The 26,881-nt window shown below is 36.5% G+C and overlaps 4 protein-coding genes across 7 annotated transcripts; 2 read left to right on the top strand and 2 right to left on the bottom strand.

Annotated features, from left to right (window-relative positions):
* Positions 1 to 1,005: 1,005 nt before the first annotated feature.
* LOC9299701 (myosin-6) lies at positions 1,006 to 11,247 on the bottom strand. Its single transcript, XM_021016071.1, has 39 exons — positions 11,025 to 11,247; positions 10,258 to 10,386; positions 10,023 to 10,166; positions 9,803 to 9,948; positions 9,546 to 9,702; positions 9,180 to 9,238; positions 8,922 to 9,081; positions 8,692 to 8,841; positions 8,460 to 8,596; positions 8,211 to 8,357; positions 7,987 to 8,088; positions 7,609 to 7,666; positions 7,409 to 7,510; positions 7,137 to 7,174; positions 6,864 to 6,990; positions 6,577 to 6,744; positions 6,359 to 6,490; positions 6,155 to 6,264; positions 6,017 to 6,077; positions 5,750 to 5,927; positions 5,396 to 5,601; positions 5,116 to 5,235; positions 4,895 to 4,993; positions 4,558 to 4,770; positions 4,267 to 4,406; positions 4,055 to 4,169; positions 3,917 to 3,961; positions 3,753 to 3,815; positions 3,498 to 3,668; positions 3,126 to 3,278; positions 2,823 to 3,023; positions 2,599 to 2,727; positions 2,443 to 2,513; positions 2,268 to 2,364; positions 2,117 to 2,173; positions 1,905 to 1,961; positions 1,740 to 1,820; positions 1,568 to 1,650; positions 1,006 to 1,450 (listed from the first exon to the last, which is right to left on the bottom strand). Exons 1-39 carry the CDS (start codon positions 11,025 to 11,027, stop codon positions 1,339 to 1,341), a joined length of 4,521 nt encoding a protein of 1,506 aa, XP_020871730.1. The 5' UTR covers positions 11,028 to 11,247; the 3' UTR covers positions 1,006 to 1,338.
* Positions 11,248 to 11,722: 475 nt separating this feature from the next.
* Positions 11,723 to 14,841, bottom strand: LOC9301471 (ribokinase). 2 transcript variants are annotated; one of them, XM_021016073.1, is made up of 12 exons: positions 14,687 to 14,837; positions 14,524 to 14,613; positions 14,358 to 14,435; positions 14,095 to 14,169; positions 13,951 to 14,003; positions 13,646 to 13,796; positions 13,427 to 13,537; positions 12,850 to 12,976; positions 12,365 to 12,465; positions 12,153 to 12,279; positions 12,026 to 12,078; positions 11,723 to 11,923 (listed from the first exon to the last, which is right to left on the bottom strand). In XM_021016073.1, exons 1-12 carry the CDS (start codon positions 14,729 to 14,731, stop codon positions 11,837 to 11,839), a joined length of 1,098 nt encoding a protein of 365 aa, XP_020871732.1. In that variant the 5' UTR covers positions 14,732 to 14,837; the 3' UTR covers positions 11,723 to 11,836. The 2 variants fall into 2 exon arrangements, 1 of the variants encoding a protein (XP_020871732.1); XR_002330014.1 differs by lacking the exon at positions 11,723 to 11,923 and having other exon boundaries at positions 12,153 to 12,248; positions 14,687 to 14,841.
* Positions 14,842 to 17,876: 3,035 nt separating this feature from the next.
* LOC9301470 (WD repeat-containing protein 26) lies at positions 17,877 to 20,970 on the top strand. Its single transcript, XM_021016072.1, has 5 exons — positions 17,877 to 19,110; positions 19,285 to 19,386; positions 19,811 to 20,131; positions 20,213 to 20,533; positions 20,617 to 20,970. The coding sequence occupies exons 1-5, from the start codon at positions 18,457 to 18,459 to the stop codon at positions 20,788 to 20,790; spliced, it is 1,572 nt and encodes a 523-aa protein (XP_020871731.1). The 5' UTR covers positions 17,877 to 18,456; the 3' UTR covers positions 20,791 to 20,970.
* A 750-nt stretch (positions 20,971 to 21,720) lies between these two features.
* Positions 21,721 to 26,175, top strand: LOC9301469. Of its 3 annotated transcripts, none has more exons than XR_002328903.1 (14): positions 21,721 to 22,043; positions 22,217 to 22,375; positions 22,453 to 22,569; positions 22,648 to 22,732; positions 23,062 to 23,170; positions 23,263 to 23,330; positions 23,431 to 23,556; positions 23,626 to 24,644; positions 24,735 to 24,935; positions 25,018 to 25,078; positions 25,319 to 25,432; positions 25,524 to 25,637; positions 25,778 to 25,902; positions 25,982 to 26,175. XR_002328903.1 is itself a non-coding variant. In XM_021009995.1 (14 exons), exons 1-13 carry the CDS (start codon positions 21,946 to 21,948, stop codon positions 25,844 to 25,846), a joined length of 2,334 nt encoding a protein of 777 aa, XP_020865654.1. In that variant the 5' UTR covers positions 21,721 to 21,945; the 3' UTR covers positions 25,847 to 25,877; positions 25,982 to 26,175. The 3 variants fall into 3 exon arrangements, 2 of the variants coding, with proteins under 2 accessions (XP_020865654.1, XP_020865645.1); XM_021009995.1 differs by having other exon boundaries at positions 23,632 to 24,644; positions 25,778 to 25,877; XM_021009986.1 differs by having other exon boundaries at positions 25,778 to 25,877.
* The last annotated feature ends 706 nt before the right edge of the window (positions 26,176 to 26,881 follow it).

The raw sequence follows: 26,881 nt of genomic DNA, 5'->3' as shown, positions 1-26,881 counted from the left end.
ATATCTTGGGTCAAACAAGAAACCAATATTATGATTTATGAACTATATATGACAGCTTTCACTACTGAATGGATATAATGCGTGCGCTTTGTTTCATCGTCAAAGTGTTCAAACATACACACGTATTTGAAGCCACCTTGGAATTTGGGCACCAAGGCATGAATTAATAACAGATAATCCAATAGGGTGAAAATTTTACAGTTGTAAATTGGTCCAGTAAGGGGGTTCTCTTGGTACCACAATAAATCTGTTCAACGCGTTACGTATATATTTTCCATATCGCATTCAAATTTGAATAGTAATACATATGTTTTAATGTTTTGAAAGAATATGAGATGTTGAAAGCGCATGATGATGGCTTCATATGTACCTTTGAGCATGGCAGCCATAAGAATGTCATGTCCATGAAACATACCAGCAAAAATAATAAAAGGAAACCTCCAATCGGGACAATGTTTGTCCAATCGCACCCGTCCTTCGAAAACTTTTTATCCGTTGATCCCATCCAGAGAGATCTCTTTTATCCCTTGAACCATCTTTCTTAGATCAATACACGCAGATTGAGCCACAAATCATTTTTTGAACAAACCCAAAACTCCACTTTCCCCCTTCCCCATTTCTGGACACTCTATAGGCAGTCGCGTAATATGATTTGTGGTGAACAATCTCTTCGAATCTAACAAGAGCAGCCGAAAGCCTTCAGTCTTGACAATGTTATTATTTTAGGCCTACCTATTTACCCTTGAGAGCCACCATGGAGAACCTGATCCTTGACCATATATACGAGAAGTGACGATAAATCCGTCTCCTGATGGTAGAACATCTACTTGTGTTCGCCAACATAGTAGTATATGACAACAAAGAAAACTATGTTACCAAGATTACAACCTTTAAGAAAAAAAATCTGGTTTATTGCTTTAATGTTTTTTCACACGTATTCATTCGAAATATTTGACAACAAATTCTACCAAAAAAGAAAGTGAGAAGAAATAGACAAACGAAGAGTTTTATGTTCAAAACAATAACCACTTAATAATAAGTCATATAATGGAGCTGTTCTTAAAAGCTTTGTACAACAAACAAATAGATTTTCAACTTTCCAACATATAACCATCGCTCTAAAACTTTTTATAAGAAAACAAATGAAAAATCTGAGGTCAAAAATAATAAATGAAAGAATAGTTGAGAATTACAGCCCCAAAACAAAGATGAATTTACACTTTTTCCCAACTTCTTTCCTTTTGGTTCAGGAAGGTCCCTCCTCTTCCACCTCAAACTAAAAAAAAATCACAGAGGAAGAGCTTTTTCCAGAATCTGAGCTTCTCAACTTTCAGGAACTTAGTGCAAGAATACAAATGCTGGATTTTCAAGAAGTTCTTCTGCTGGTTTGATTCCTACAAATTCCTTCTCTTCCATCGAACTTGAAATATCATCGATTGAGAAAGGAATGCTGCCAAATTAATAGTACCAATAACAGTTAGTTGTAAAAGATGGATCTTGGATTATTTTAAAACCGTAAAACTTCTCAAGTGTTTATGCTTTCTTTGCTATCAAACCATAGTTTTACCTAGAATCATCATCCAACAAGAAGGAATCACTATCTGCATCATTGGATTCTTCTGTCATGAGTGCCCGCATACTTGATATCACCTGCAAGAGAGTTTTGAATTTTGTTCAGCATCTACAAAGGTTCCAAACTGAACAAGGAAATTGATTTATGTCAAAACAGTTTTAGGTACTTCTTGTGAGACACTTCGGGTGTTATAGCTGTCGTCCCAGTATAAGGTGCAAATTCGGTAAAGCTGCTGGACACTGAGGACCTGTAAAAACGAAAAAAAAAAAAATGTTAGGTGATAAGAATGACCATCAAATATGTTTCTAGAAACTTAAAAACAGAGCCTTACCGGGCAAAGATCGTTTGCTATTTCATCGTATGAGATTCTGTATTTCTGGTGGATAACCTGCAGGCGAAAAAAGAAAAAGAAAGTTATGTTATTGTAGTTTAAAAGTAACAACGATTATCAAGAAACAACTACAATTTTCCATATGGACCGGCATGAGTTCAATCGAAAACTGTCGTTAAATAGTCAACAAGAATGTAGGAAGCACAACATACCAGGAACCCAACGGCTTGTCTAATATGTTTCAGTTCTTCCCAAGACGGCCCAGAATACTGCCAAGTCACAGAAAATAAAATTAATTTTGATAGAACGACCTGAAGAAAAATTAAGTATTCTTGTGAGAAAATCATTTCTCAGAAATTTTACTTCTTTGGCTTGACAACACCATAACTCTAGCTCGGCAAGCCCGGATTTTACAAATTCACCATTGCTAAATGTACAGCACTCTTTACGCAGAAGGAGACTGTAAGATACCAAAAAAGCAACGTAAGTGAGAACAGAATGCATAATTTTGTAGCAGGCGAATTAGAATTAAACCTACCTGTTGAAAAGTTGTACGTTGATGAAGGAGAAAGTTTGAGAGTATATCTTCTGGATGAGTACTAAAGGAACCTGGACATTTCATGTAACATATGAGAATTTATGTATTGAAGTGAGGACACACAGAGTACAATGACAATGGAACAATTTTCCTTACATGGTTTTCTTTCAATGTGACAAGAAGCGAATTGAGACCGTCGATAATGCTTTGCCAGTGAATTGCAGGAGAATCTTTTCCAAAGGACCTGCCAGATCTTAGCATCCCTCCTTTAGAAGATCTCGGTGCCTGAAGTTTTCATTTGGAAAAAACAAAATCTATCATAAAAGTGCAAGAAAAAACAATCATCACAGCATTAAGATACAAAGAATCCAGCAAGAAACCTGAATGCATAGAGAAAGTAAAGTTGATAACTCTCTCTTCAAGTTATCCCTAACCATCCCAAACATTTTCTCAACGTAAGCTGCAAGCTGTTGCTTGAAAAGCAGAGCCGGGTACTTCGCCTCCACCGGGCGTACCACTGCAAGAGCAGCAGCTTCAGCTGCAGCAGCAAGGTTGCCTGAAGCGGGTGACGAGCGGAAGCTCTGGTGAACAAGACAGGGAGAGAGGATAGTTAAGAGTCTGATATCGTAAACAAAAAGTTGAACCAAAACGTCATACTAACTCAATAAAATTGTAATACAAACCATGGCCATCCTTCCAAATAAAGAAGTTGAAGCAGGTGGCTTCTTGCTTTGTGTTGCTCCGCTGCCACCGGTTTTAAGACTTTTTTGAAGCAAAAATAGTAGTGCCGATGTGCTTGTCAACCAATACGCCAAGTGACGATTGTCATCCTCATTCTGAAAATATCAGCAGAACGGTGAAACTTCCTAGTTTAAGTAATTTTGATCATGCAAATAAATCTTTTATAATCCACATTTCAGATAAGCAAATGACACAGCCACTGCACAAAGTTCTTAAGACATTTCAACAGAAATTTTAATTTTGGACAAACCAATATCCCATCATGTGTGTAAATCCTACAATGAAACAATGTGAAGAAATGCATTCCCAATTACCTCAATCGCGGAACCAATCATCTGAATCAGACGATCAAACACATTAGTCTTCTCAGATTCGAAACACTTCCAGTGAAGTAGACACTTGTAAATCGTAAATGCAGCCACAGGTTTTCCATTACTGAAACCGATGTTGTCTTTTACACAGTCAATGAGAGCATCAACATTCATCTGCAGAGACAATACAAATCAAGTTAGCAGATTATTCACTAACTGCTGTGTAAAGAATTACTATGAAGTAGTTGGACAACATACAATTTGACGCTCTGCAGCAGATTTCCCAGCCTTGCCATCAACTGGTGTTGTAAATTCAGCTTCCTGGAAAAATAGACTCTACAGATTAAAAAATTGATGGAAAAATGCAAACAAAAAACGTCATGAAAACAGGTGATAGAGATAGCTGGTTGGAGGATATATACATTGAACTCGCTGTCCAAGTTTGTTTGGTGACCATTTTCCAAATTCTACAAACAGAATGAGGACGAAGTTAACATTTAATGGCCCGGTTAGAAGGCAGATCAAAGAACATATTTCAGAATTGCAGATAAATTTTCTACCTTAACAGGTGCAGTTGGAGGATGTCCTAGATTTGTCCTCGCAGGAGTGCTTAAGATTGTTTGCTGATGCATAATTTTCTTCTCAGCTTCCATGTCTAATATTTTCTCTTCAAGCCTGCAAATGAAACATCAGACATAATTCGAACAAGACAAATAAGAAATCACCACACTCTCTACAATGCTTCGGAAGGTTGGACTATTGCAAAGGATACCTCTGCATTGCAGTCTTCAACTTCACTAGTTTAGATTCAGCCTCCAATGCTTGCTTTAGTCTATCCTGGCTAATCTTGGTGGTCTCTTGAAGTTTTTTCTCTGTCTCATCGATTTTCATTTCCAGTGAACTCACCATACCCTGTATAAGACAAGCAATTCAGACAAAAGAAATAAATCGTTTTCAGCAGAGTTTGTCATCTGGAGAGATCTGTGTAGTTAGTATTCTCAAATATTGTGTATTTTTGCTTTTCTTCAGAACGTAAGCTACAAGTTCAGAAATTCTCACAAACCTTCAGCTTTTCATTTTCATTTGTGATCTTTTCCATTAATTCATGATCAACCACAGGAATCTCCTTAATAATCGGGGCAATCTCAGCAACTTTCTTGGCAGATTCACGTTCTTTAATAAGCAATGCCTCCATTTCTTTGCACTTAAGTTGCAATTCCTCCCAAGAAGACTGCGCTTTTGCACTTTCTTGTTTTTTGGACTCTTCCAGGTCAGTCTGCAATGTTGAAAGAGGATGAAAAACTCTCAATAAATTTCATAAAATGCAAGAAGGCCCTAAAAAAGTAAGGGTCAAATTTACGAGAAACAAAATGTGGCAGCTCTTCAAACAGCAATCTCACCCTTATCCGTTTCTCTAACTGCAATCTCCAGGTCAGCTCTTCAACTTGCTTCTCTAGCTTGTTCTTGGCTGCTTGGAGTGCTCCAGTTTCTCGAGCAGCCTAGGGGTAAAATGAATTAAAGAAATTTAGTTAAATTCATGCAAAGCACCATCTTTATAAGTGAGCCTCTGAAACAAGAGACCATGGAACAACACTAGACAAAGAAAGAAACCAGATCTCACCATCTTAAGCTTTCGAAGTTCTCCACGAGCCACTTTTGATCTCCATGCACATTGTGTCGTGATAGCTGCTTTCTTTAGTTTTCTGTAATGCAGTCGAGCCAAGTATCCACGGCACCAAGTCTACAATAACAATGAGCTTTACCACAATCAGAATATGACAGAAAAATAAGTGTTTTGCTGTTATTCAATAAGGACTCGATCTCCTGATGTATATTGGCGTTCTCTGAGCAGTAGAACTGGTAATAGTACCACACTTCTGTAATTTTGATATATAAGGCACCTGAATTATTATTGCAGCTTTCGTCTGCCTTCTGAAACATAGTTCGTTACGGGCAACCATACCACGCATACCAGCTTGAACCGAAATAGCAGCAGAATATAGCTCTGTGTACGCCTTCCTAGCCAGAAACCTACGTAAATCTCTCTGAATTTTTAAAGCAGCAGCTTCCCTTCGCATGCCTTCATATACACTTCTAGCGAGATAACCTGATAAAAAGGGAGGGAGACAAATAGGTTTGCAAGTTAGTCAAGAGTCTAATTTCTTAAAAAAAAACAGAATAATCCAATCATTTAGTCTAGATAATTTAATCCAATAATTTCTAAATAGAAATGTTCCGCAGAACATTAAAAATACCTCTGCAAACTGACTGAATTTGTTTAGCAGAATTTCGCAGAACGATGAAACTCTTTTTAGCAAGATATGATCGAACTTTTCTCTGAATAATGCTAGCTGATCTTCCCAAGACCTCGGTCCTTCGGGTATCCAAGTCAGCCATTTGTCCAGCCCTCAGAAAAACTTTTGTCTTGCCAATCTACAAAAGTAAAATGTCAATCCTCCACTATCAATGTAGCTCACACCAGCAGTAGAGGCAATGCAAAAAAAGTTTGATGAGGCAATTACCTGATACCCTTCGAGTCCCACTTTGTCTAGAAGTTTCTTGCAAGCAGCAGGGTCATCAGAGCTATTATAAGGACTCAGTTAAGACATGAAAATGAATATCACCCATTAAAGGAAATTCTATGAGTGGAAACATCTTACTTCTTTACCAACACTTCTGGAGCAAGAATACCAAATCTGGCCAAAAATTCATCAAAATGTTTCCTAGTAGGATAGCCAGCACAACTAATCCTGATTGCCTCCATCACTCCCTAAATTCATGAGCACAAACAATATCCTTCTTTCAGAAATAGAAATTTTCACTACAAACTGAACTACAAAATCGACAGAGAATATCATTCGCACCCCACAACGTAATTGCTGTAAAATGTTTTCGTTCTCAAAGATTCCAGGCTTCAAAAGGTTATTTGGTTTTATACAGCGAATATAGTGCGGCTCCGTGGTATTTAGAATCTCGAGCAACGATACCAATTGTTGCTGAAAAGAAGCACCAAATGTAAATAAGTGACAAAATTATTGATAAAACATGTTAAGTCGAAATTGGAAACCAAAATCAGACTTACCTTGAAACGGGTACCTATAGATGAGAATTTTGATTGTTTGGAATCATCAGACATTGGTGGGAACAAACTTGCTACAAAGGAACAGCTAGAAGAATTTAACAATGCCTGATGCTCGGCAATAACGTAATCTTTGTTCTTGTCCAGGAAAAGTTCAGTCTGATAAGTGACCTGGAACAATACCCCAATGGTTGTTAGACCATATAAATAATAACAGAACAACTACTGAAATTTCTTGGATTTTTTTTATTTTGCAAACATGAGAACCAATGAAAGTAACAGCTACTCACATCACCAGCATAATGACAAATTGTGAAGTCGCTACGAGCTAATTTTGGCTTGGTAAAGCGCTTGTGGTTTTTGAATGTCTGGTATAGCTTCTGTGCAAAAGTTTCATGCGTTGACCTTGGAAACATGCTGCACGGCAAAAGTCTCACTTCAGCTATGTTGCTCGAAAACAAAACAAGATTTGAGAAAGTATACTGAAAGGAATGGAAATAATAGGCATGACTCTTAGATTGCAGAATAAAAGAAAGGGTCAGCGGTTTGGGGTTCAGACTCACCAAGCTTCATCTAGCAGAGCAATAATACCACCAGGTTTCTGAAGAACACAAAACAAAAAAAAAACATTCACCAAGAATAAGCAATCGATGAAATATTGGCTGTGGGGCAAGAAAACTGGCAACAGGAGAGACAAATCGCCTTGAGAAAAGAAAAGAGAATAAGAAGGGATGGCTTGGTCGCTTAAGGAGTATCATAAAAAAATTATGAGTAAGCTAATAGGTCCATTGAACAGTGAGCATAAACATACAGAAAGGTATCATCAACCACAGACCTTTTCTATCAAGTCTAAAATATCTTGATTGTCTACGAACTCTATATAGCTCCAGTTGATTTCCTCTTTCTTATATTCCTCTTGCTCCATTTTAAAGACATGCTGCACAGAAAGAAGTTACACACCTCAGAACAATGGGGACTGCAGAAATTAAGAAAAGACAAATAATCGAAAAGTGAAAGAGCTTGTTCTAATCAAACCTGATTAAAATGCTGTTGAAGTTTTTCGTTGGTCAAATTGATGCAAAATTGCTCAAAACTGCAGTAAAACTTGCGATTGTAAGTACTAGACCAAAGAACAACAAGAAACAGTCATGAGTAATTCTTTAAAGTCAAACAATGACGCAGTATCAGTTGTTACTCTCCTAGCAAAACAAAGTAAGTCGGATAACCTCACCAGCTCACAATTTGATAGGGAGTAAAAAATCTCATCCGTCCATGTTAAAACAAGCACTAGCTTGAGTTGACTATGAAACTGATTAGACCCACATGTTATGGTGAAGTATCAAAGTTAGATCCACTTTATCAGAGAACCCCATCTAACCAATTATAAAAACAACAAGCATACCACTTAAGCACCTGTTTGTCTTGAAACTCTCGAATCCATAAATATCAAGAACACCAATCAAGTACTTTGAGTCATGATCTTGACCAATTGAGCTATTAATCTTATCAACAAGCCTGCAAAGACCATAAGGGATTGGTATAGAACAATGATGGAAAAGCACCATCGAAGCTTATTCCGTGAAATAAGGAGAAGCAGCTATTGAATATGTTCCTCAGGGTAGAATTGAGAAACTCACCAGTCAAACAACCTTGAGTACATGACTTTAGCCAAAGCATCTCTACTAAGAGTAGCAGCTTCTGGATCAAGAGTTTTTGTGATGGTTTCATCACGAGTTACCATGATACGCTTGCATAGAGAATCCTCAAGTGCCTTTTCATCGCAGCTGGAAAAGAAGACGATATAAATAAGGAAACCTACTTCAGTCCACAAATAGAAGAAAACAAAACAAAACCAACATTTTCCGCTCTATTAGTTGGGCATTTACCTGAGAAGCTCAGCTGCAGTTTTCAGATGAAACAAGGATTTATCATCTTTGGGTATCGATGAATCAATCTCTGCTCCCTTAGCAAATTCGACATTCCCGAGATGGAGAATGGCTGCCACGACGCTGAAAATAGCATCCTGAAACAAGATATCAGGAAAGGATAGAATCCGTTTACAGATGCAATATCGCAGCTTTGGCTAAAATCTGACTGTTGGAGTTCTGTGATGACTACCTGTTCCTCCGTACTGATCCCGACGACATCCATGGCCCGTCGTGTGGCATGATATTCCTCCGCATCATTTATACTATCCAACTCTAGACATTTAGACTGATTGAGATAGTGGTATTTTTTTGGTTCCTCCAGCTTGAATTTCTTCACATCCTGATAGTACAAAAGATAATTTCAGATAACAAGATGTGCGTTCGTATGTTACATTCTCCGTAGTGAATTACAAAACTTACTTCTTGGGGAGCAGCACAAAGCATGTAGAAACAGTGATAGTTTCTTTCAGGATCAGAGACCTGACAAACTCGCGATCGTTCCAACAAATAAGTTCTTATGGCAGCTCCTGATATCCTTCCCTTTTCGTCAAACTGAATCTCCACGAACTTACCAAAACGACTATAAAGTACACAAATATGTTAAGAAACACCCAAATCAAAAAAATCTCAATAATATAGATGAAAGAATGCGACTGAAATATGAGGTAACTAGGTTACCTGGAATTATTGTTCCTGACAGTCTTTGCATTTCCAAATGCTTCTAAAACAGGATTCGACTGAATAAAAGACACAATTAGAAGCTTATAAGAAACAGGTCAAAGCAATAAAAGGGAAAATCAACATCATATGCATATCGAAGTGAGCATATAGATGCTGATTATTCAGTTTGAATTAATATGGATGACTACTAGCATTATTTTTCTGAAGTTTCAGTTATTTGTTCACTCTACAGTTGCTCAAGAAAAGTAAACTCCGCTGAAATGAATATATGACCATCCTCTGAAGTCTGACGTTTTAGTTATTTGTTCACTTATCCAAAAACTTGATTTGACTAAATGAAAGTATAGATGATGCTTTTTTCACCTCCAACACTTTCTGTTCAACACTTCTTCCCTCAGCAGCAGCTCTCCCTCCCATGTAAGCAAGATATCTCATTAGCAACTTTGTGCTTTCAGTTTTACCAGCACCACTTTCTCCACTAACCAGTATAGATTGACTTACTCCATCATTAATCATCTGTCTGCATTAGAACGAAACGAGAAAGCAGGCAATTTCACATATAAGGATCACAACAATAACAAATAAAAGTAAAACAGTTTACCAATGTGTGTATTAATTACCTATATGCAGCATCTGCTACAGCGAATGGATGTGGACTCAGTTCTCCTAAGGCAGCTCCTTTATACTGAGCCATCATATGGCTACTATAAAGATGGGGAAGTCTTCTAAACGGATTAACAGCAATCAGTATGCTTCCTGTATAAGTCTGAAAGTAAATAAAAGTTTAGTCCTCGAATATGTTGAGTACATATATATTCGAAATCAATAGGAATTACTCACATAAATTTCATTTATATCATATCTTGAATGCAAATTCTGTAAAACTCCGGGTTCATGCAAATAAGCAAGTCTAGTCATATCATCCACTCCAGATGCTGGTGCTTCCACATCTTTAGGATAAGCATTAGAGATTTTCGTAACAACCTGAATTTTCCAAAAATAGAAAAAAAGAAATCAAAAACTGTTTTCTCAAAAACTTTCTTGTGATTGTACTTCACATGAGAAGCACACATACATGTTTCCCTGAAGTGCATAGAACTTTGATCTCATCGCCATTAACTTGTACAACTTCACCATCAATCCATGCTTCATCAGGATCCTCCACCCACACAAACGACCCAACTGAAGGATTGAAGTTAGCAACCTGTAGAAACAAAGGGTGTCAAAGGCCTAGTTCTCACGAACTGTCAAATTCATTTCACGGTTCACTTCCACAGAGTACTCATCGCATGCTTTTGAGCCTCAGCTTATTTGTCTCACAAGACTTTTAAATTACATTGCAACTGCCATTACATAAAATATATCCAAAATGATCTAAAACCAAGCTGAAGGAACCAAAATAAAAGCCTTGGACGATTTCATCGCCGTAAACGAGCAAAATCGGAAAAAGTTGCTCTAAGTTTGTTGTGGCAGGACAGTAGAATCAAGAAAGTTCCTCTCAGCTTGGAAAAAGGAACTAACAATTGCTTCTTGAGCTCTCACAAGCTCCTTAATGATAATCATAACTCTTTAAACAACTACATTTCAGACTATAAAATTTGATTTATAATCAATTGACCAAAACCATAAATAGCGAAAAAAAATCAAACAAGATTTAGACCAATCGTCAAACTCAAAAACAGACAAGTCGTAGTTGAAGTCAAATCTCTATAAATCATACAGAAGAAGACTTCAAAGTCATGCACAAAGCCATGATCCGAAATTAGATGCTCTTAAAATCGCTAAATTACCCCCAAAAAAAAGACAATAAAATTAATTTCCCCAAAATCAAACAAATCTTACCATTTCGTTTCGCAGATCAAAGACTTCAGATTTCTGGATCTAGATTGAATCAAATGACAACTTCCGAGCGAAGAACTTGAAGAAACTGAGATTTGGTAGAGAAGACAGACGAACTTTGCAAATCTAAACGCGTTTCTGGAAAAAATTTCCCCCCGAATATTTTTTGAGTATTATTATTTTTGTTTCTCTTTTTTTTTTTTTTTTTTTTTTGCTTTTTCCCTTTTCGTGCCTCCCTCCTCTCTTCCACTTTCTGTGGGGATTTGGTCTGAATTTTAATTACTTAACAGCATCAATTTGCAATTAAAACATTGATTAAGACATCTTATTCCCAATTTACCCCTTGATTTTGTATAATCACGGAGCTAGGTTTCAGACACGCTAAACTAATTTTGTCCGTTCGCGAAATATATATTTTTCTCAGATTAAATTTTGTTTTTTTTCTTCTAAATTTTTGTTCTTGACGTCAGCAGACTTATTATATGATGTTCATGTGGGACAATTTAAAACACAGTTTATATATTTTTAATCCATTTTTTTTTTGGACAAAGATATAAATATAATTAAGATATTAACATAACTAACTAATACACCGAATTCAACAAAAAAAAGACATCATACATATTGTGATTTTTTTTTAATTTTTCATTAGTACTTTGTTCACATGGTACACGTAAAGTACGACGGTGTCACACACACAAACGAGAATCTGACTTGGAATTTCTCGAAACATATTTTATTTCACTTTCATACAAAATAAATACAGACGCATTTAAAAGACTTTTTAGACGTAAAGAAGACAATGAAAATTACGGTTATGCCCCCAAGAACGTTGCAAGGTTTGGATCAGTACGAAATGGAAGACTAGTTCGAGCTCCTAAACCTCTGCAGCAGCAAGCAGCCTACACAAATCTCAAACGCAAATCCTTCATTCACCAATTCTGATCATAACGCGTTTTGAAAATAGCGTTTGAATAAAAGAAAAAAAGAAGACGCAAACTTACGACTCGAGATGCAAATGTCAACATTTCCTCAGTAGCCATATCTGTGCACAAACCTGTAAAGAATTGGAGTCGGTTAGATTCGGTTTAAATACGTTTGGTTTACTACGGTTTAGTGAAAGCGTATTACCATAAAGCAAAGCTCCCGTAAACGCATCTCCAGCACCAGTTGTGTCTATAAGTTCCGATGAAGGTATTTTCTCAGCTGTTACTATAACCAGTCTCCCTGTAACATTCCCTGTCAGTCTAGTCACTAGCTGAAAATGGTAAGAGAAATGAAGATATTTTCATTAAATAAAAGTGGAACTTGTGAGAAATTATGTATCTGAAGACGTTATTTACCGATGAATTGCAGACAGGTAAGACACTTGTAAAGTCTGTGCTTTGTTTCAGAGACTCGTTTAGTTCATCTATGTCTGTCTCTTCTTCCGACCCTGAAACCTCTGTAGTTACAGAAACGGAAAGTTAGCATGTACATAGATTTCGAATGATATCTTGACCAACTATATGACTAGTTGCTAGCTTAGAGCCTTATACTCAATTACTCATTCTTAATAAGTTGGTTCTATAAGGTTTCAATACTACCCTTAAGGTTGTATAGTCCTACTGTCCTCGTATTTGTGAGTACCACCCTCAATGTTATGCAAGATTATATAGTCCTAATATATGTCGGGTTCATTCGTTTCTCATGAAAGGAACATGCAATTGTATGTGACAAGTAAAAATATTGAAACAGCAATGGCCATTTATGGAGAATATCTGTGATCCTAAGTCAAAACCTGTGATCATTGGAGAATCGTAAATAGGGAAAATCGAGAATTACTTACCATTGGAACATCTTTCGAGCATCACACAACCGTGTTCCCCCAAAGTCATGATCACAAATTTTAGCTTCGGTAATCTTATGAGCATAGAGAGAAGTGCTCTGGGAGATGATGGTGACTCTGTCCATTGCTGTTTTTATCCGATCAAATAAGTCCACCATTAAGGATTCTAATCATTCTATAAACCAAATGTGATACAATTTTGATGCAAGATCATGTCTAACTGGTTACAAAACCAACACATTGTCGGAGTTTTAGGTGTCATAAAAAGTACATGAACCTTCTAGTTCATCAGAAGTTTTCATAGGTTCATTTAAGCTCTCATAAGTTATAGATTTCCAGGTTTTAAAAAACTTTCCTCAATCTTTATAACCACAAAAAACAAATTTCTGGTACCAACATTTAGTCATATACTAATTAATCGCACTATCATCAATACAGAGCTTTTTAAGAAAGTGGTATGTAAAGTTTAAGAAAGTGGTATGTAAAGTCTATTTGATATGATTCTCTAATATTCAACACCACAACCTATGAACCAATTGATCCGTTAATTACAGAAATGTTCCGAGAACACTCTCACCTGAGGGAAGTTAGTAGAGCAAATAGCATAATCAGCCAAGTCAAGGAGCTCATCTAGCCCTGCCCTTTTTTTCTCTGCATTAATTAAGATTGATATATTCTTGCTATGTGCCTGCATAAAAACCATAGATGAGTCAGAAAGAGCTGTAACATACATAAACAGAACTAAGTAAAACGCACAAATGTGAGTCCAAAACACACCAAAGAGAGCATTTGTCACCTTTTGTGCAAGAAGCAATTCGGCTTCACGGGACCTTCCATTTACATATAGAACTCTTACTCCATCAAGAACATCAAAAAGGAGAGATTCCGTAAGGTCATCTGGGAGCAAAGGAGGATATCCTGGAGTGTAAATACACGTTCGAGTATTCCTACAAATTTGTTACAAGAATAGTTTCAAAACAATAGGTAACTTTAAAATTTGCTAGAAATTTGTTATATCATGCTTTTTTTCTAGATTTAGCAAAATAGAAAGTTCAAAATAAGATCACATAAACACAACATAACAAAAGACCATGTACTCACGTTTGGTTATCTACAATGACGTAATTAAAATGTGAAGCTCCGTCTTTAGCATTCTGAGACGATGAGAAAAATAAAAAGTTTGTGTTTTATGACTACATTGAATTGATATACATTGTATCAAAAAAACTTTGTTTATGATCTTACCATACAAAACGAAGTATCCACACCGCTAGATTCGAGTTCCTCTATCATATAACGCCCGTGAGAATCATCAGCAACCTAAAGCAAATATCTAATTCAGTTGTTTTTGGTGATTCAAGGGCTACATTTTTGCAGTTTATGCCTCTAATTTTTCAAAAAAATTTTATAACTCAGGTGATCCTAAAGGTTTTCTAGGCCCAAAGACTAATCTCCAAATCAAAACAAAGAAACAGTTTCAAAGATTAAACGAAAACATTGTTTATAACCTTAGCTAAAATTCGAGAAGGCAAACCCAAACGAGCAACACATGTTAAAGAATTCCCAGTGTTTCCACCTCCTTGGACCTGAAAAAATGAACCATAGAAATGAAAATCTCCAGAAAATGAAATAAAGTCAACGACGAATAAACAACAGATGATCTCGTTCATCGACCTTGAAGCTCGTGCCTCGAATCTTTTGATCGGGAATTGGAAAAGACGATACTGTGACTAAGTAATCCAGACAAAGTTGACCACAACCAAGCTACACAATTGCAGAAAATCTAATTCAGTTTTATCAATTCATGAGAAGAAAAGAGAGAAAAAGAGATACGCACGACGATTGGTTGGCCGGGAATTGCGTCGTCGGAGCAAGATGACATGATCGGAGCTCCGGGAATGTGTTAAATTCGAAGTGGCAGAGAGAGGGAGTGGGATTCGGTATTTATTGGAAAGCAAGAATTTTGGTTTGGTTTAACCGAAAACCAAATCGAACCGGAATTAAATTAGGTGGTGACTGAAACGAAATTTCCAGGATTTAATTTTTTTTTTTTTTCTGGTCTTTTGCAGTGCATTTTCTTAGACATAAAAAATAGTATTAGGCAACTTTTTGGGTATTTCATGGAATTTCCCTAGTGGAATATAAATTGGATGATAAAGACTAACCATAAAAGACCAAACATCATCAAATCATCAAATATTATACAACAATCAGAGACCACAAAATTCAATTATATGTTTCATGAGCACCTTTTTCTTTGTCATTATTTGAGAGTAAGTTTAGGTTCGATATTTTAAAAGACCAAAGACCCAAAACCATTTTTTAATTACTTGTATGCTTTTTCGTTTTTCAGTTATTTACATTAGCTCAAGGTGTTCGAATATTTAGGTTGGTTCTAATTGGGTTTCATTCTGTTCTATTCTTTAGAATCTATATAGGTACCGAGAAAAACATTTAGTTCAAATTTTATTCTGTTCAGATAAATTCTAATAATCGACTGAATAACTGAGTAGGAATAAAAAAAATTCACGTATTTTTCAGTTCGATTCTAAAATATCCTAATAACCAAAATATTTTGGATATTTGTTTTAGATATTTCAGATTTTTCGAATGTTTTGTTGGATAATTTTCGTAAATTTTGTTCGGTTGTTCGAATATCTTTCGATTATCCAAGTACCTGGAATATTCAATTTGATTCCGATTTTGGTATTATTTAGTCCGCATATATTATCCAAAGTCAGAGCTAACTTATACAGGGCTTTAGTATATACTAGTATTACGTACGGGGCAAAACTTTAATCAAACTTACAGATAAACCAACTAATTTTTTTCTTTACCACTTCAATCTTAAAAGATAAATCTCTGTCACATGTTGTTATATTAACAAAATAAAAATCAATTTTAATGTATACCTTAAAATGTGGGTTTGTTCTTGAGACAGCGTGAAGAGTTTAGGAGTGCAGATAATTGGTGGTGTTTTGGTCAGTATAGTTCATCGTCGTGGCCATGGTGTTGTCTTCTTGAGTTTGAAGCATGGCACCACCAAGTAAATACAAAGTTTATGAATTCACTGTAGTTAAGCTTTTACTGAGGCTATGTTTTGAGTTGTTAAATGCATCTTGATCTGCTATAAAAAATTTAGCATTTCTTGTAATCCTGAAACAAAACCTCAATGAAAATATAAACGGATGAGTTATTATAAATCATTTTTTCCAAGCAAACATCACTTGTAGAAAGAGTTTTCTCTGCAAAACAGGGTATACACGTAGACAAAAGTTGTGTGTTTTAAACAAAGTCTAAATGCAGACAAAAGTGACGCTCTTATTAATGTTTTTCAACCTTCATATTACTACATGTACCACCAGGGGCGGACCCAAAATATTTTTTTACCCGGGTCAAATTGCTATAACATTATATCATTTAACCAAATTATGCTAGATTTAATTATACAAACCCTATGATTCTAACAAGAAATTTTAAATTTTAGGGAGGTCAGCTGACCCTCCTTTGATACACGTGGGTCCGCTACTGTGTACCACCACAATTAAAACTTGCAATTTATTTGAACACAACAAAAAAAACGTCGAGAATGGATATATCTGTTGTTTGTTACTTTGCTAAGTTTTAAACTCTTAACATCTTAGCATCATACTAATAGACAGGATGGTAACAGAAATAGATTTTTATAGAGTTGAACAAACCAACTATTGGTTTGACAATAAAAGAAAATAGAATTGGATGAAACTGTATAGATCATAAATCAAAAGGAGGCTCTGCTATCTAAGGTTAGAGCAGAGTAATTCACTTCGGGTCATAAATAAGCTTCACATTATTTGGTACTAATTGAGATTCAAGTACCTGTAGATAAGAACATCTGTTTGGGGTGATAGATTTCTGTCTGAAAGTTGTCGGAATGAATTTCGATTCAAAAAACGGCGGCGTAATTATAAACATCTTGAACATAAACCTGCAAATCCAAAAGTAAAATCAATCATGTAAGACGGGAACAAATTGAGAAATAGAGAATTTGATGATTATAAAAACGGCGATTAACAAAATAAGCATACAATTATAGATCTTCTCAGTGCAACGACTATTCTTCGTAAAGAGATGAATAAATACTACATGTTTGTGTGCCAGAACGTATATACACAAAATTACCATCAAAAGGTCATTGATTTGAAATATGTAAAAGATTTTGGGTGCATACCACTAAGCCAATGAACGGGAGATAGTTCTTTTGATTGTGGTTTGGGGAAGCCGCTTCTTCAGGATAGAAAATGCATGACATAATATATGATTTTGAATATAAATATTGTTAACATGAATATGAAACTTATTCATTTCATAAGTTTTTTTTTTTTTCTCTTTTCTGAATTTTCTAATATTATGTTTTAACTACAAGACAATATATATTTGTATTCTTCAACTACAACCAGAAAAAGTTATTATATTCTAGATATTTGTAATTTTTATAGAAATCAAAAGCCTTTTTTTTTTGAATTGACTGTAAAATTGTATTCAATCAAAAAAATTGTTTACTTGTTTGAAAGGAAGTAGAAGAATTTTGAAGCATAAATCAATGTTTACTCTCTATTATACACCATAAAACGTGTGGTAAACTACACTCTTAGAACTCCTTTGTACTAAATCGGTTTCGAAAGCCATTTCAACATAAATATTCCGAAAATATTATGTAGATTGTAGAGGAATATGATACATCCATCTTGAATATTTCTGTTGGAATTTCCTAATGTTCCAACTCTTTTTTTTTTTTTTTTGAATATCCAGATTTTCAAGAACCATAATACTGTATATATTTTGCATAATTATAGAAACTGAAATTATTAAAACAGAAAAAAATCGAGGAGTTTTCAAAAGATTTGGGAACTATCTTTTTGCAATTCTATTAATATAGAAAATCAAAAATATCAAATATATGACCAACCATTTAATGATTGTTATTTTCAGACATAAAAAAAAAATGAAAGATCATATATAACTAACCGTATAGCCCTTAACGATAGGACTTAACGATATAATAAACACTTTGTTTTCGACCTCTCTTCTCCAAAAACAACATCGCCGAAATTAATTGAAAATCCGGTGAGACGATTTTGAATTCACTCCTTCCTTCTTCTTCTTCCTTTTCTTCATTATCTCAATTGAGCTAGTTTTGGTATCACTCCTGACGAAATTTGAATCTCTCTGCCATTTTCTCTTCTCGCATCTGTGCTTTGGAGCTGTATATGTTTCTCGTGCGACTGGGCTATTTCGGGAAAGATTTAGGTGTTTCTGGGTAGTCACTGCTGACCGATTTCTGTTAAATGATTGATTCAGATATTTGAATTCACATCGAAACCAAATCTTTGCTTTGGGATTGAATACTGTTTTTTCTTAGCATTAATTTCGTTTTGGGTGAGTGATTTGATATTTAGAGGGTTAATTTCTGATTTGGTGATATTTTGAGAATTTTGGGTTCTTTATTATTATAATTGGTAGCGGGAAATTTATACGTTCCTTTGTGGACCTTTCAACTTCTGAATGTGGAAAGATTTTTGAGAATCTTAGAAAGTTATCATCATCCTTACGTAAGAGTGATTCCATATGGAGAATGGGTTATGGGAGGTTTTAGGTTCAAAAGGGTTGTTGAAGAAACACGAATTCATTAGGATTTTGGTTCAATGCTTATACTCTTTAGGATTCAAGAACTCTGCTTCTTGTTTGGAAATCGAGTCGAACATCTCGTGTAAATCTGCGGATTATGAGTCTCTTGAAAAGCGAGTTTTGAGTGGTGATTGGGATAGTTGCGTAGCGGTTCTGGACAGGATTTTTGATCATTCCAAGGATGATACGAGAAACACGGCTGTATATTTAGTGTTTAAGCAATGTTTGTTGGAGTATTTGAAACGTGGGGATGTTTCTTTGGCCTTGAATGTGTTACGGAAGCAAGCTCCGATGTTAAGGATGGGGAAAGAGAAGATTCACAGGCTTGCTTGTGATATTGTTTATTCGAAAGAGATGGAGTCCGGTGAAGTAGACAGCTGTTTGGTTCAGGGTTTGAGGAAAAAGTTGTTGGTTGAACTGGAGAAGTTGATTCCCTTGCCAATTGTTATTCCTAAGAGAAGGTTGGAACATTTGGTTGAGACTGCTGTGATGGACCAGATTGATTCATGTCTCTATCATAACTCATGGGATGCAGTATCACTTTACAAGGATCACTGTTGCGGTAGAGATCAAATTCCTTCAGAGACAGTCCAGGTGTTGTTTTCTGCCTTAGTAAACCATATGTTATCATTTTCATAAACTTGTTAAATTTCTTTACGATGATAGACGGATATGGTTGCAATTTGGTGGACAATACACCAGAAATTCATGTCTTCTGGATTGTTGTTTATGGTTCCTATAGTTTCTCAATCTCTTATTATCTTACAGATTTTGATGGCACACAAAAATGAAGTCTGGTTTGTGCAATTCTCTAATAGTGGCAAATATCTGGCCACTGCATCAAGCGACTGTACAGCTATAATATGGAAGGTAAATATCTTAGACCATTGGTTTCTCTTATTTTTGCCTTATGTCATTGAGAAAGAGACCAGATGAATTAGCTCTGATGGGTAAGAGAACCTTATGAGGTTTCTTCTTGTATATCTCTTCACGCAGTGAGGTGGAAAATAAATAAATTAAGGAAATAACATTTGGATGTCTTGGCTTGAAAGCTTGGTATATAAGGTAGAAAGCCATTTGTGACAACAAAAAGGGACAATAACTTTGATATTGTAATTCATAGTGATTTGTCGTTTTGAGCCATGTAATTAGCTTTTAGTACTTCAGGGTTGTGTGTATTTCTTTAGTTTTCTATGATAATTTTGAGACGGTGTCTTTAAGGACTAAAAAAGTTATTTTTGGTCTTGTGACAGATCGATATAATTTTGTATTGGACTTAAACTTCTTCTTTCAGGTATTAGATGATAGCAAAGTCGAACTGAAGCACACGCTTGAGAGCCACCAAAATCCAGTTTCTTTTGTCTCTTGGAGCCCTGACGATACTAAACTGCTTACATGCGGAAACGCCGAGGTTCTTAAGCTATGGGATGTTGACACAGGTGTGTTGAGACACACATTTGGAAACAACAATACTGGATTCACTGTCAGCTCTTGCGCATGGTTCCCTGACTCAACTCGGCTTGTCTGTGGCAGTTCTGACCCAGAAAGAGGGATTGTAATGTGGGATACTGATGGAAACGAGATCAAAGCCTGGAGAGGAACGAGAATTCCAAAGGTTGGTATTGGTGAAAAGATTTGCTTATCCTTGTTTTGGTATTCAAATACTTGAAATTCGAAATGCACAATTTCCTAATAGGTAGTGGATTTGGCTGTGACGCCGGATGGCGAGAGTATGATTACAGTGTTTTCGGATAAAGAGATCCGGATCTTGAATTTAGAGACAAAAGTCGAACGTGTAATCCCTGAGGAACAGCCAATTACTTCCCTTTCGATTTCTGGTGATGGAAAGTTTTTTATAGTCAACTTGAGCTGCCAAGAGATACATCTTTGGGATCTTGCTGGAGAGTGGAAACTACCATTGAAGTTCTCGGGTCACAGGCAGAGCAAATACGTGATACGGTCATGTTTTGGTGGGTTGGACAGTTCGTTCATTGCCAGTGGAAGCGAGGATTCACAAGTAAGCACACAACATACATATCTGCAGACCGACTCAGTTTCTTTCTGGTTGATTTTTCACTGAGATTGATCTGTTGTCCACAGGTTTACATATGGAATCTAAAGAACGCAAAGCCGCTTGAAGTGTTATCAGGTCATTCCATGACTGTGAACTGTGTTAGCTGGAACCCGAAAAATCCTCGGATGTTGGCCTCTGCTAGTGATGACCAAACCATCCGTATTTGGGGACCGGGCAAACCGAACAAACCCGAGAACTGATTAGATAACCAGAAGGCGTAGTAGCTTTAAACCAGGACCTAGTTCTAGTAGTTCCACATTTGTGTATAGTTCATTTCTTTTGTTCCTTATTGGCTTTGCAGAACAATTTCTTGCTTTTTGAGTTTTGGTACACGGAGAACCGGATTTGAGATGACTAGATGAGACAGAGTTGAAACCAAACCGGTATAGGTGAAAAACGGAAACAAGCTACTATATGTGTCCGAGGGTTAGGTGGTCGGCAATTGTTTGTTGATCACAACAAAACTTAGCTAAGTTGTTTCGTTGGTCCTTTGTTACAATGTGGGTCCACCGTTATCTACTTTTTTTTTTTTTTTTTTCAGACAAGGTCGGTTCATAGCCAATTCGTATTGTCCGGAGTAACGCGAAATAGTGGAATAGAACTTCGGTGAAAAAGTAGAGTCAAATAGACTTAGCTACTTGAATAAAAACACATCCCCATGATCTACTATATTCCATATGTAAACCTGCTGGTTATATATATATATATATATATATAATTAAACTATACTAAACTAATACATAATTCGAAACATGGAATTTTACATCTTTCTATATTAAAAAATATTTGAAATGAATTTTAACAGATTCTTATATGTAAACTATGACTCTATTAAGTGATAAAATCTAAAAAATATTTCAAAAGATGATAAAATCTTCACAAACAATCACATGAATAGTTAAATCAAAATTAAAAAAAGAGAACTGATATACTCTCTTGGATCTTAAAATATTTTTGGGTAATAGAATTGTTCTTAGAAAAACAATGGAGATAGTTTCGAAATTGACGAAATTAATAGGGGTTAAAAAAAAAAAGGTTGTTTAAGATAATTAGGAAAAATAAGCAGCCACTGAGTGACATGATCACATAAACAGAGACACACTTACTTGAAATAGAAAAACAAAATGAGATCCTTTTAACAACAACAACAACAACAACATCTCACAGGTCTCTTAAGACGGTCCTAAACAAAAAACACAACTGTTTAGGTTTCGTCGTCGACGCGCTCATCAACAAAGTCCCAGACGAAGAAATTTAACCAATACCATATCTCGAGGGACGAAGCGCGTTACGATTTAGATCGGAGATCTCACCGAGATCGCCGGTGAATTAGGGTTTGAATTTTGGTTTCCAAGATGACTCAATCTATCTGTTCGTCGTCTCAAGATCAATCTTCTTCTCCTCGTTCTTTGATTCCGCCACGCAAATCGGCGACGAATTTTCACCGCCGCAGGTTTTTTTATTGATACTTGCTTCTCAATTATGGGAACTAGATTCGTCTTGTTTCTTTGTAGGACATTATAAAAGCTTGTTCAGGGAGATCACTGAGAATTTTGGTTAGCTTAAGGCATTTTTGGAAACTGGATCTTGAGTTTTCTAAATCTGGAATTGGAATTTGTTGTTTAGGGGGAGGAGTGTATTTAGTATGTTGGTTCAGAGGGAAATGTCACCAAATGCGAAGTTTGTACCAAGGAAACGGTGGGGGAAGAGTAGATGGTATACTGATTCTTCATGCGGAACCAACAGCGAGCCGTTGAGAGAGGCGGGACAAAGTCTTACTTCATGGTACACTTCATGTCTCTTTAGTTGCAAAGGACCTTAATGTCTAAGATTCTCATTGTAATTGGTGTTTCTTTATGAAGGGTTGAGGCAGAGTCATTGCAGCATTTATCTGCAAAATATTGTCCTCTTGGAGCTCCTCCGAGGTCGACTATTGCAGCGGCTTTTAGTTCTGATGGAAGAACTCTTGCTTCTACACAGTGAGTATCATGGAGAGGAGAGCTTTATTCTTTGCTTTTTGCCTTCGAATTCACACCTTTTTTTTTTGTTTTGTGTAGTGGTGATCATACTGTAAAGATTATTGATTGTGAAACTGGAAACTGCTTAAAAGTTTTGAACGGCCATCAAAGGACTCCTTGGGTGGTAAGTTTGAGAATGCTACCTCCCTTTTCTCAACTTTATTACGTATCCCTTTGCTGCGTTTGATATGTAGTACCTTTATGAACATAACTACGTATAGATAATTCAATCTCGGATAGTGAAAGGAATTTTGCTCATTCTTGTGGCATCTACTCTGTTGGTTGTTGAGGGGTGTTAAGTTATGCTTTTGTGGCGGTGTGTTGCATCGTAAAATGAACACTACTGCAACAAATTTAAAAGTGTTTCTGTTGTTGTTAATCAGATATTCACCTAGTTTAGTGTAGCAACACGTTACACGCCATTTATATCTAATGTTATTTGAGTTTCTACAGGTCAGATTCCACCCGCTTCATTCAGAAATAGTTGCTAGTGGAAGTTTAGATCTTGAGGTCCGCTTATGGAATATCACAACTTCTGAATGTATTAGATCTCATGTATTCTGTAAGTCCTAGGAATCAGAACACTGTGTTTCTTTTCGTAGTTCTGCCTACCATCTTACCAGTTTTAATTTCTTCTTTTTTTTCTCTTGCCAGATCGTCCTATTGCTTCTATCGCTTTCCATGCTGAGGGTGAACTACTTGCTGTTGCTTCTGGTCATAAGGTGAGTTTTCCCTTTTAAGTCTCCCATGGAACGCTAGCCAGTTGCAGGTGGCACCTCCTTTTAGAAAGATCTCATAAGTTTGATTCATGATATTTTGCAGCTGCACATGTGGCACTACAATAGGAGAGGAGATGAATCATCACCAACCGTTGTATTGAAGACGAGGCGCTCTCTGAGAGCTGTACACTTCCACCCTCATGGGGCACCATTTCTCTTGACCGCAGAGGTGAGCTACCTTATTGGGATTCATTTGGTTTTTGTTTTCCATTCTGCCTGCTTACATTCTAACCTTAAGTGGCAGGTGAATGAAATTGATTCATTAGATTCTTCAATGTCTAGAGCAACATCTATGGGATACTTGAGGTATCCGCCCCCTGCTATTTTGTTCACAAGCACGGAAAGCAATCGAACTAGTTTGGCAGCAGAACTTCCCCTTGTGCCACTTCCACACATGTCCGTGCCTGCACCTTCTGGAGGTGAACCAAGAATTGGTCAATATACTACTGGTAATACTGGTCAAATTAGTTCCCAATCAGGGTTTCAGAATCTTCAGAGCTCTTCGGAAAATGAGAACAGAACATCGTCTCTTCCTTTTCCCTTGGCTACATCCAGTGGTCCTTTTGTTTCAAATAGTGTTCCAGGAAATTCTCCTAGCAATATACTTTTTACCCGAGCTGGAGATAGAACTCCTGCAGTTGATGGCATGAATGTAGATGAAGCTCAACCTGTTGGAAGAAACGGAATTCCTAGCCAAGTTTCAACTCGATCTGATTTCCCTGAGCTTGGACAGATTCGGCAATTATATCACTTTAGGGATAGAGTTTCCTGGGAGTTACCTTTTCTACAAGGATGGTTGATGGCTCAAGGTCATGGTGTTTCTAATCCAGTGGTTCCTCCTACTGGCAGTAGTAATCATGGCATCGCAGCTCCATCTTCAACATCTCGTTTATCAACAGCCAGTCTGGAGGCTGCAGTAGCGTTATTAGAAATCCCGAGTGGTGTTAACTTACATGCGGTGTCTGGAAGAGGCAGAGCCCAGGAACAAACTTCACAACCCCAATTCTCGGGATCTGGATTACCGGAAGGTGTGTCTTCTCATAACACGCAACATGGAAGTGATGCTCAACCTGTAGTGAACAGGGTCCAGTCTGAGCTTGCAACCTCAATTGCTGCTTCGGCAGCAGCAGCAGCAGCTTCTGCAGAATTACCCTGTACTGTCAAACTCAGAGTGTGGTCGCATGACATTAAAGACCCATATGCACAACTGAAGTCCGACAGATGTCTATTTACAATACCGCATGCCGTCCTTTGCAGGCAAAGCTCCTCCTTTACACTTGAATGCTTATGATGTTAAATTTTACGATTTGATATATATTAATATCTCTGCTTCTTTGATGTGTTCAGTGAAATGGGAGCTCATTTTTCGCCATGCGGGAGATATTTAGCAGCCTGTGTTGCATGTGTTTTTCCTCATGCTGAGATAGATCCTGGACTGCAGACACAAGCCCAACAAGATTCAGGGCTTGCAACTTCCCCAACTCGACACCCTGTCACAGCACACCAAGTCATTTACGAGCTTCGTGTGTATTCTCTCCAGAAGGAAAGGTAATTGCCACTTCCAATATCTCATTGTGCTAATTCTACCATCTTGAAATGCACATCCCTCATGTGTTTTCTATGAATACAGTTTTGGTTCAGTACTTGTGTCACGGGCAATTAGAGCTGCACATTGCTTGACCTCTATCCAGGTTAGTCGCCTTTTGAGAATAATCATTCATATTTAATTTTTATCGTTTCTGTGTTTCAGATGGGAACTATTTGGTACCCTACTTGTTTTTGCTTCATAGCACAAAATTTTGGAAATCTGCAGTTTGATAGTGTTGTTTAGCTTCTGAAATCATTTCAATTCACATATGATGTTAAGTAACTTGTGAGATATATATACTAGAGAAAATTTATGTACGTAACCAAAATATAACATGGTGCAGTTCTCACCCACCTCGGAGCATATACTTCTTGCATATGGGCGGCGTCATGGTTCTCTTTTGAGGAGCATTGTTAGTGATGGTGAAGCAACATCACATTTTTTCACAGTGTTGGAGGTAAAGCCTTATGCTACTATATCCGTGTCATGGTTTGTATATATATATACTTGGAGATATAACACATAATTTGTTTGTATGGGCCGGTCAGATATACAGAGTTTCAGATATGGAGCTTGTGAGAGTACTGCCAAGTTCAGATGATGAAGTAAATGTTGCTTGTTTTCATCCTTCTCCTGGAGGAGGTCTTGTTTATGGGACAAAGGTAAACCATATTAGATCGGATCATTATCGATTAGCAATGTCCGGTTAAGAAATTCTGGTTTGAGGCTTGGTTTAGATATATATAATCGACTATGAATATGAAAATGAAAGATCATAACTCATGGGTTTTTTTTGGCTTAGGAGGGGAAACTGAGGATCTTCCAGTACAATACAGCGGCTACCTCAAACTTCACTGGACCAAATACCTAACCTGAGGAGAAGAAGTTACACCTAACCTGAGGTAGCGTAGAATTATTATAAAGAAGGTTGGATCTTTGTCAAAAATGAAGAAAAAGACCTAATTATAAGGATGATCTAATTGACTAACATATATGATTTCTACAGATGCATTAGAGTGGTAGCAGGCAAGAAGCAAACATAGGTTTCAACGAATCTTTTCCACACTCTCTTGACAAAGAAATGTAAAAATGAGAACGAAAAAAAAAAGAATTGGTTTAGTTTTGGTTTTAAGGTTTGTAACAACGTGACATTTCCTCTACAGATTAAGTTAAATATATAAACTAAAATATAAATAGGCTTAAATGGGTACCCATTTATTTGTGGAAAACCTCATTTAATAAATGGGTTTAATTGGGGTAATCCATTTAACCCCAATTAATAAATGGGTTTAATTGGGGTAACCCATTTAACCCCATTTAACATTTTTCCCTAAATGGGTTTAAATGGGCTAATTTTTTTTGTACATACCCATTTATTAAATGGGGTTCCATGCCCAAATTAACATCACTAAGATTAACAAAGGAGTCTTGTTCCTTAAGTAATCAATCTTATGATGCTGAGTCAGTTTTAGTAAGCCTTGCACTCTTCACTCTTTCTTCCTCTGTTACATTTTCAATTCATAATTTGGATGTACATATTATATGTTTGGTGCACTCACTTGCCACATTATTTTTATGTTATCAGTTTCATCTAGGATTCGATATTTGAACTGATGATAGTAAAAGCCAAAACTATATTTCCAAATTATGCTAACTAATCCTACCAAATCAATATTTTTAAGTTTTTTATTTTATTTATTTATAAAGAAGGAGCACTAGATTCAAAACCCTTTATACATGGGGCTGGGGGTTTGGGGTTTGAACTTTGAACCCACCAGCAGACTGTGATCCAACACCTAGTCGGGGTCTATGTGATTCTAGACGGTTTAGGTGTTTACAACATAACATATTATAAATATGATATCATAGATAAAAATCATATAAAACTATCTGTTAGAAAAATAAA

Source organism: Arabidopsis lyrata (assembly GCF_000004255.2).
Source record: "Arabidopsis lyrata subsp. lyrata unplaced genomic scaffold ARALYscaffold_8, whole genome shotgun sequence".
NCBI classification, from domain to species: domain Eukaryota; kingdom Viridiplantae; phylum Streptophyta; class Magnoliopsida; order Brassicales; family Brassicaceae; genus Arabidopsis; species Arabidopsis lyrata.
The sequence above is the reverse complement of the archived record's forward strand: the minus strand, read 5'-3'. Positions and strand labels throughout refer to the sequence as shown.

What these genes read in the sequence shown, in the direction of transcription:
- LOC9299701 (XM_021016071.1), bottom strand. An exon ending in GCTCTGCTAGATGAAGCTTG is followed by an intron (nt 6,991 to 7,136) that starts GTGAGTCTGAAC and finishes TTTGCCGTGCAG; the next exon opens with CATGTTTCCAAGGTCAACGC. An exon ending in TTGAAGACTGCAATGCAGAG is followed by an intron (nt 4,170 to 4,266) that starts GTATCCTTTGCA and finishes TTTCATTTGCAG; the next exon opens with GCTTGAAGAGAAAATATTAG.
- LOC9301471 (XM_021016073.1), bottom strand. Translation starts at nt 14,731, where the DNA reads ATGTCATCTTGCTCCGACGACGCAATTCCCGGCCAACCAATCGTC. An exon ending in CTTCTCGAATTTTAGCTAAG is followed by an intron (nt 14,170 to 14,357) that starts GTTATAAACAAT and finishes TATTTGCTTTAG; the next exon opens with GTTGCTGATGATTCTCACGG. An exon ending in GCTCGAAAGATGTTCCAATG is followed by an intron (nt 12,466 to 12,849) that starts GTAAGTAATTCT and finishes CTGTAACTACAG; the next exon opens with AGGTTTCAGGGTCGGAAGAA.
- LOC9301470 (XM_021016072.1), top strand. Translation starts at nt 18,457, where the DNA reads ATGGAGAATGGGTTATGGGAGGTTTTAGGTTCAAAAGGGTTGTTGAAG. An exon ending in TTCCTTCAGAGACAGTCCAG is followed by an intron (nt 19,111 to 19,284) that starts GTGTTGTTTTCT and finishes ATTATCTTACAG; the next exon opens with ATTTTGATGGCACACAAAAA. An exon ending in GAGGAACGAGAATTCCAAAG is followed by an intron (nt 20,132 to 20,212) that starts GTTGGTATTGGT and finishes ATTTCCTAATAG; the next exon opens with GTAGTGGATTTGGCTGTGAC.
- LOC9301469 (XM_021009986.1), top strand. Translation starts at nt 21,946, where the DNA reads ATGACTCAATCTATCTGTTCGTCGTCTCAAGATCAATCTTCTTCTCCT. An exon ending in ACGAATTTTCACCGCCGCAG is followed by an intron (nt 22,044 to 22,216) that starts GTTTTTTTATTG and finishes TTTGTTGTTTAG; the next exon opens with GGGGAGGAGTGTATTTAGTA. An exon ending in ATCAAAGGACTCCTTGGGTG is followed by an intron (nt 22,733 to 23,061) that starts GTAAGTTTGAGA and finishes GAGTTTCTACAG; the next exon opens with GTCAGATTCCACCCGCTTCA.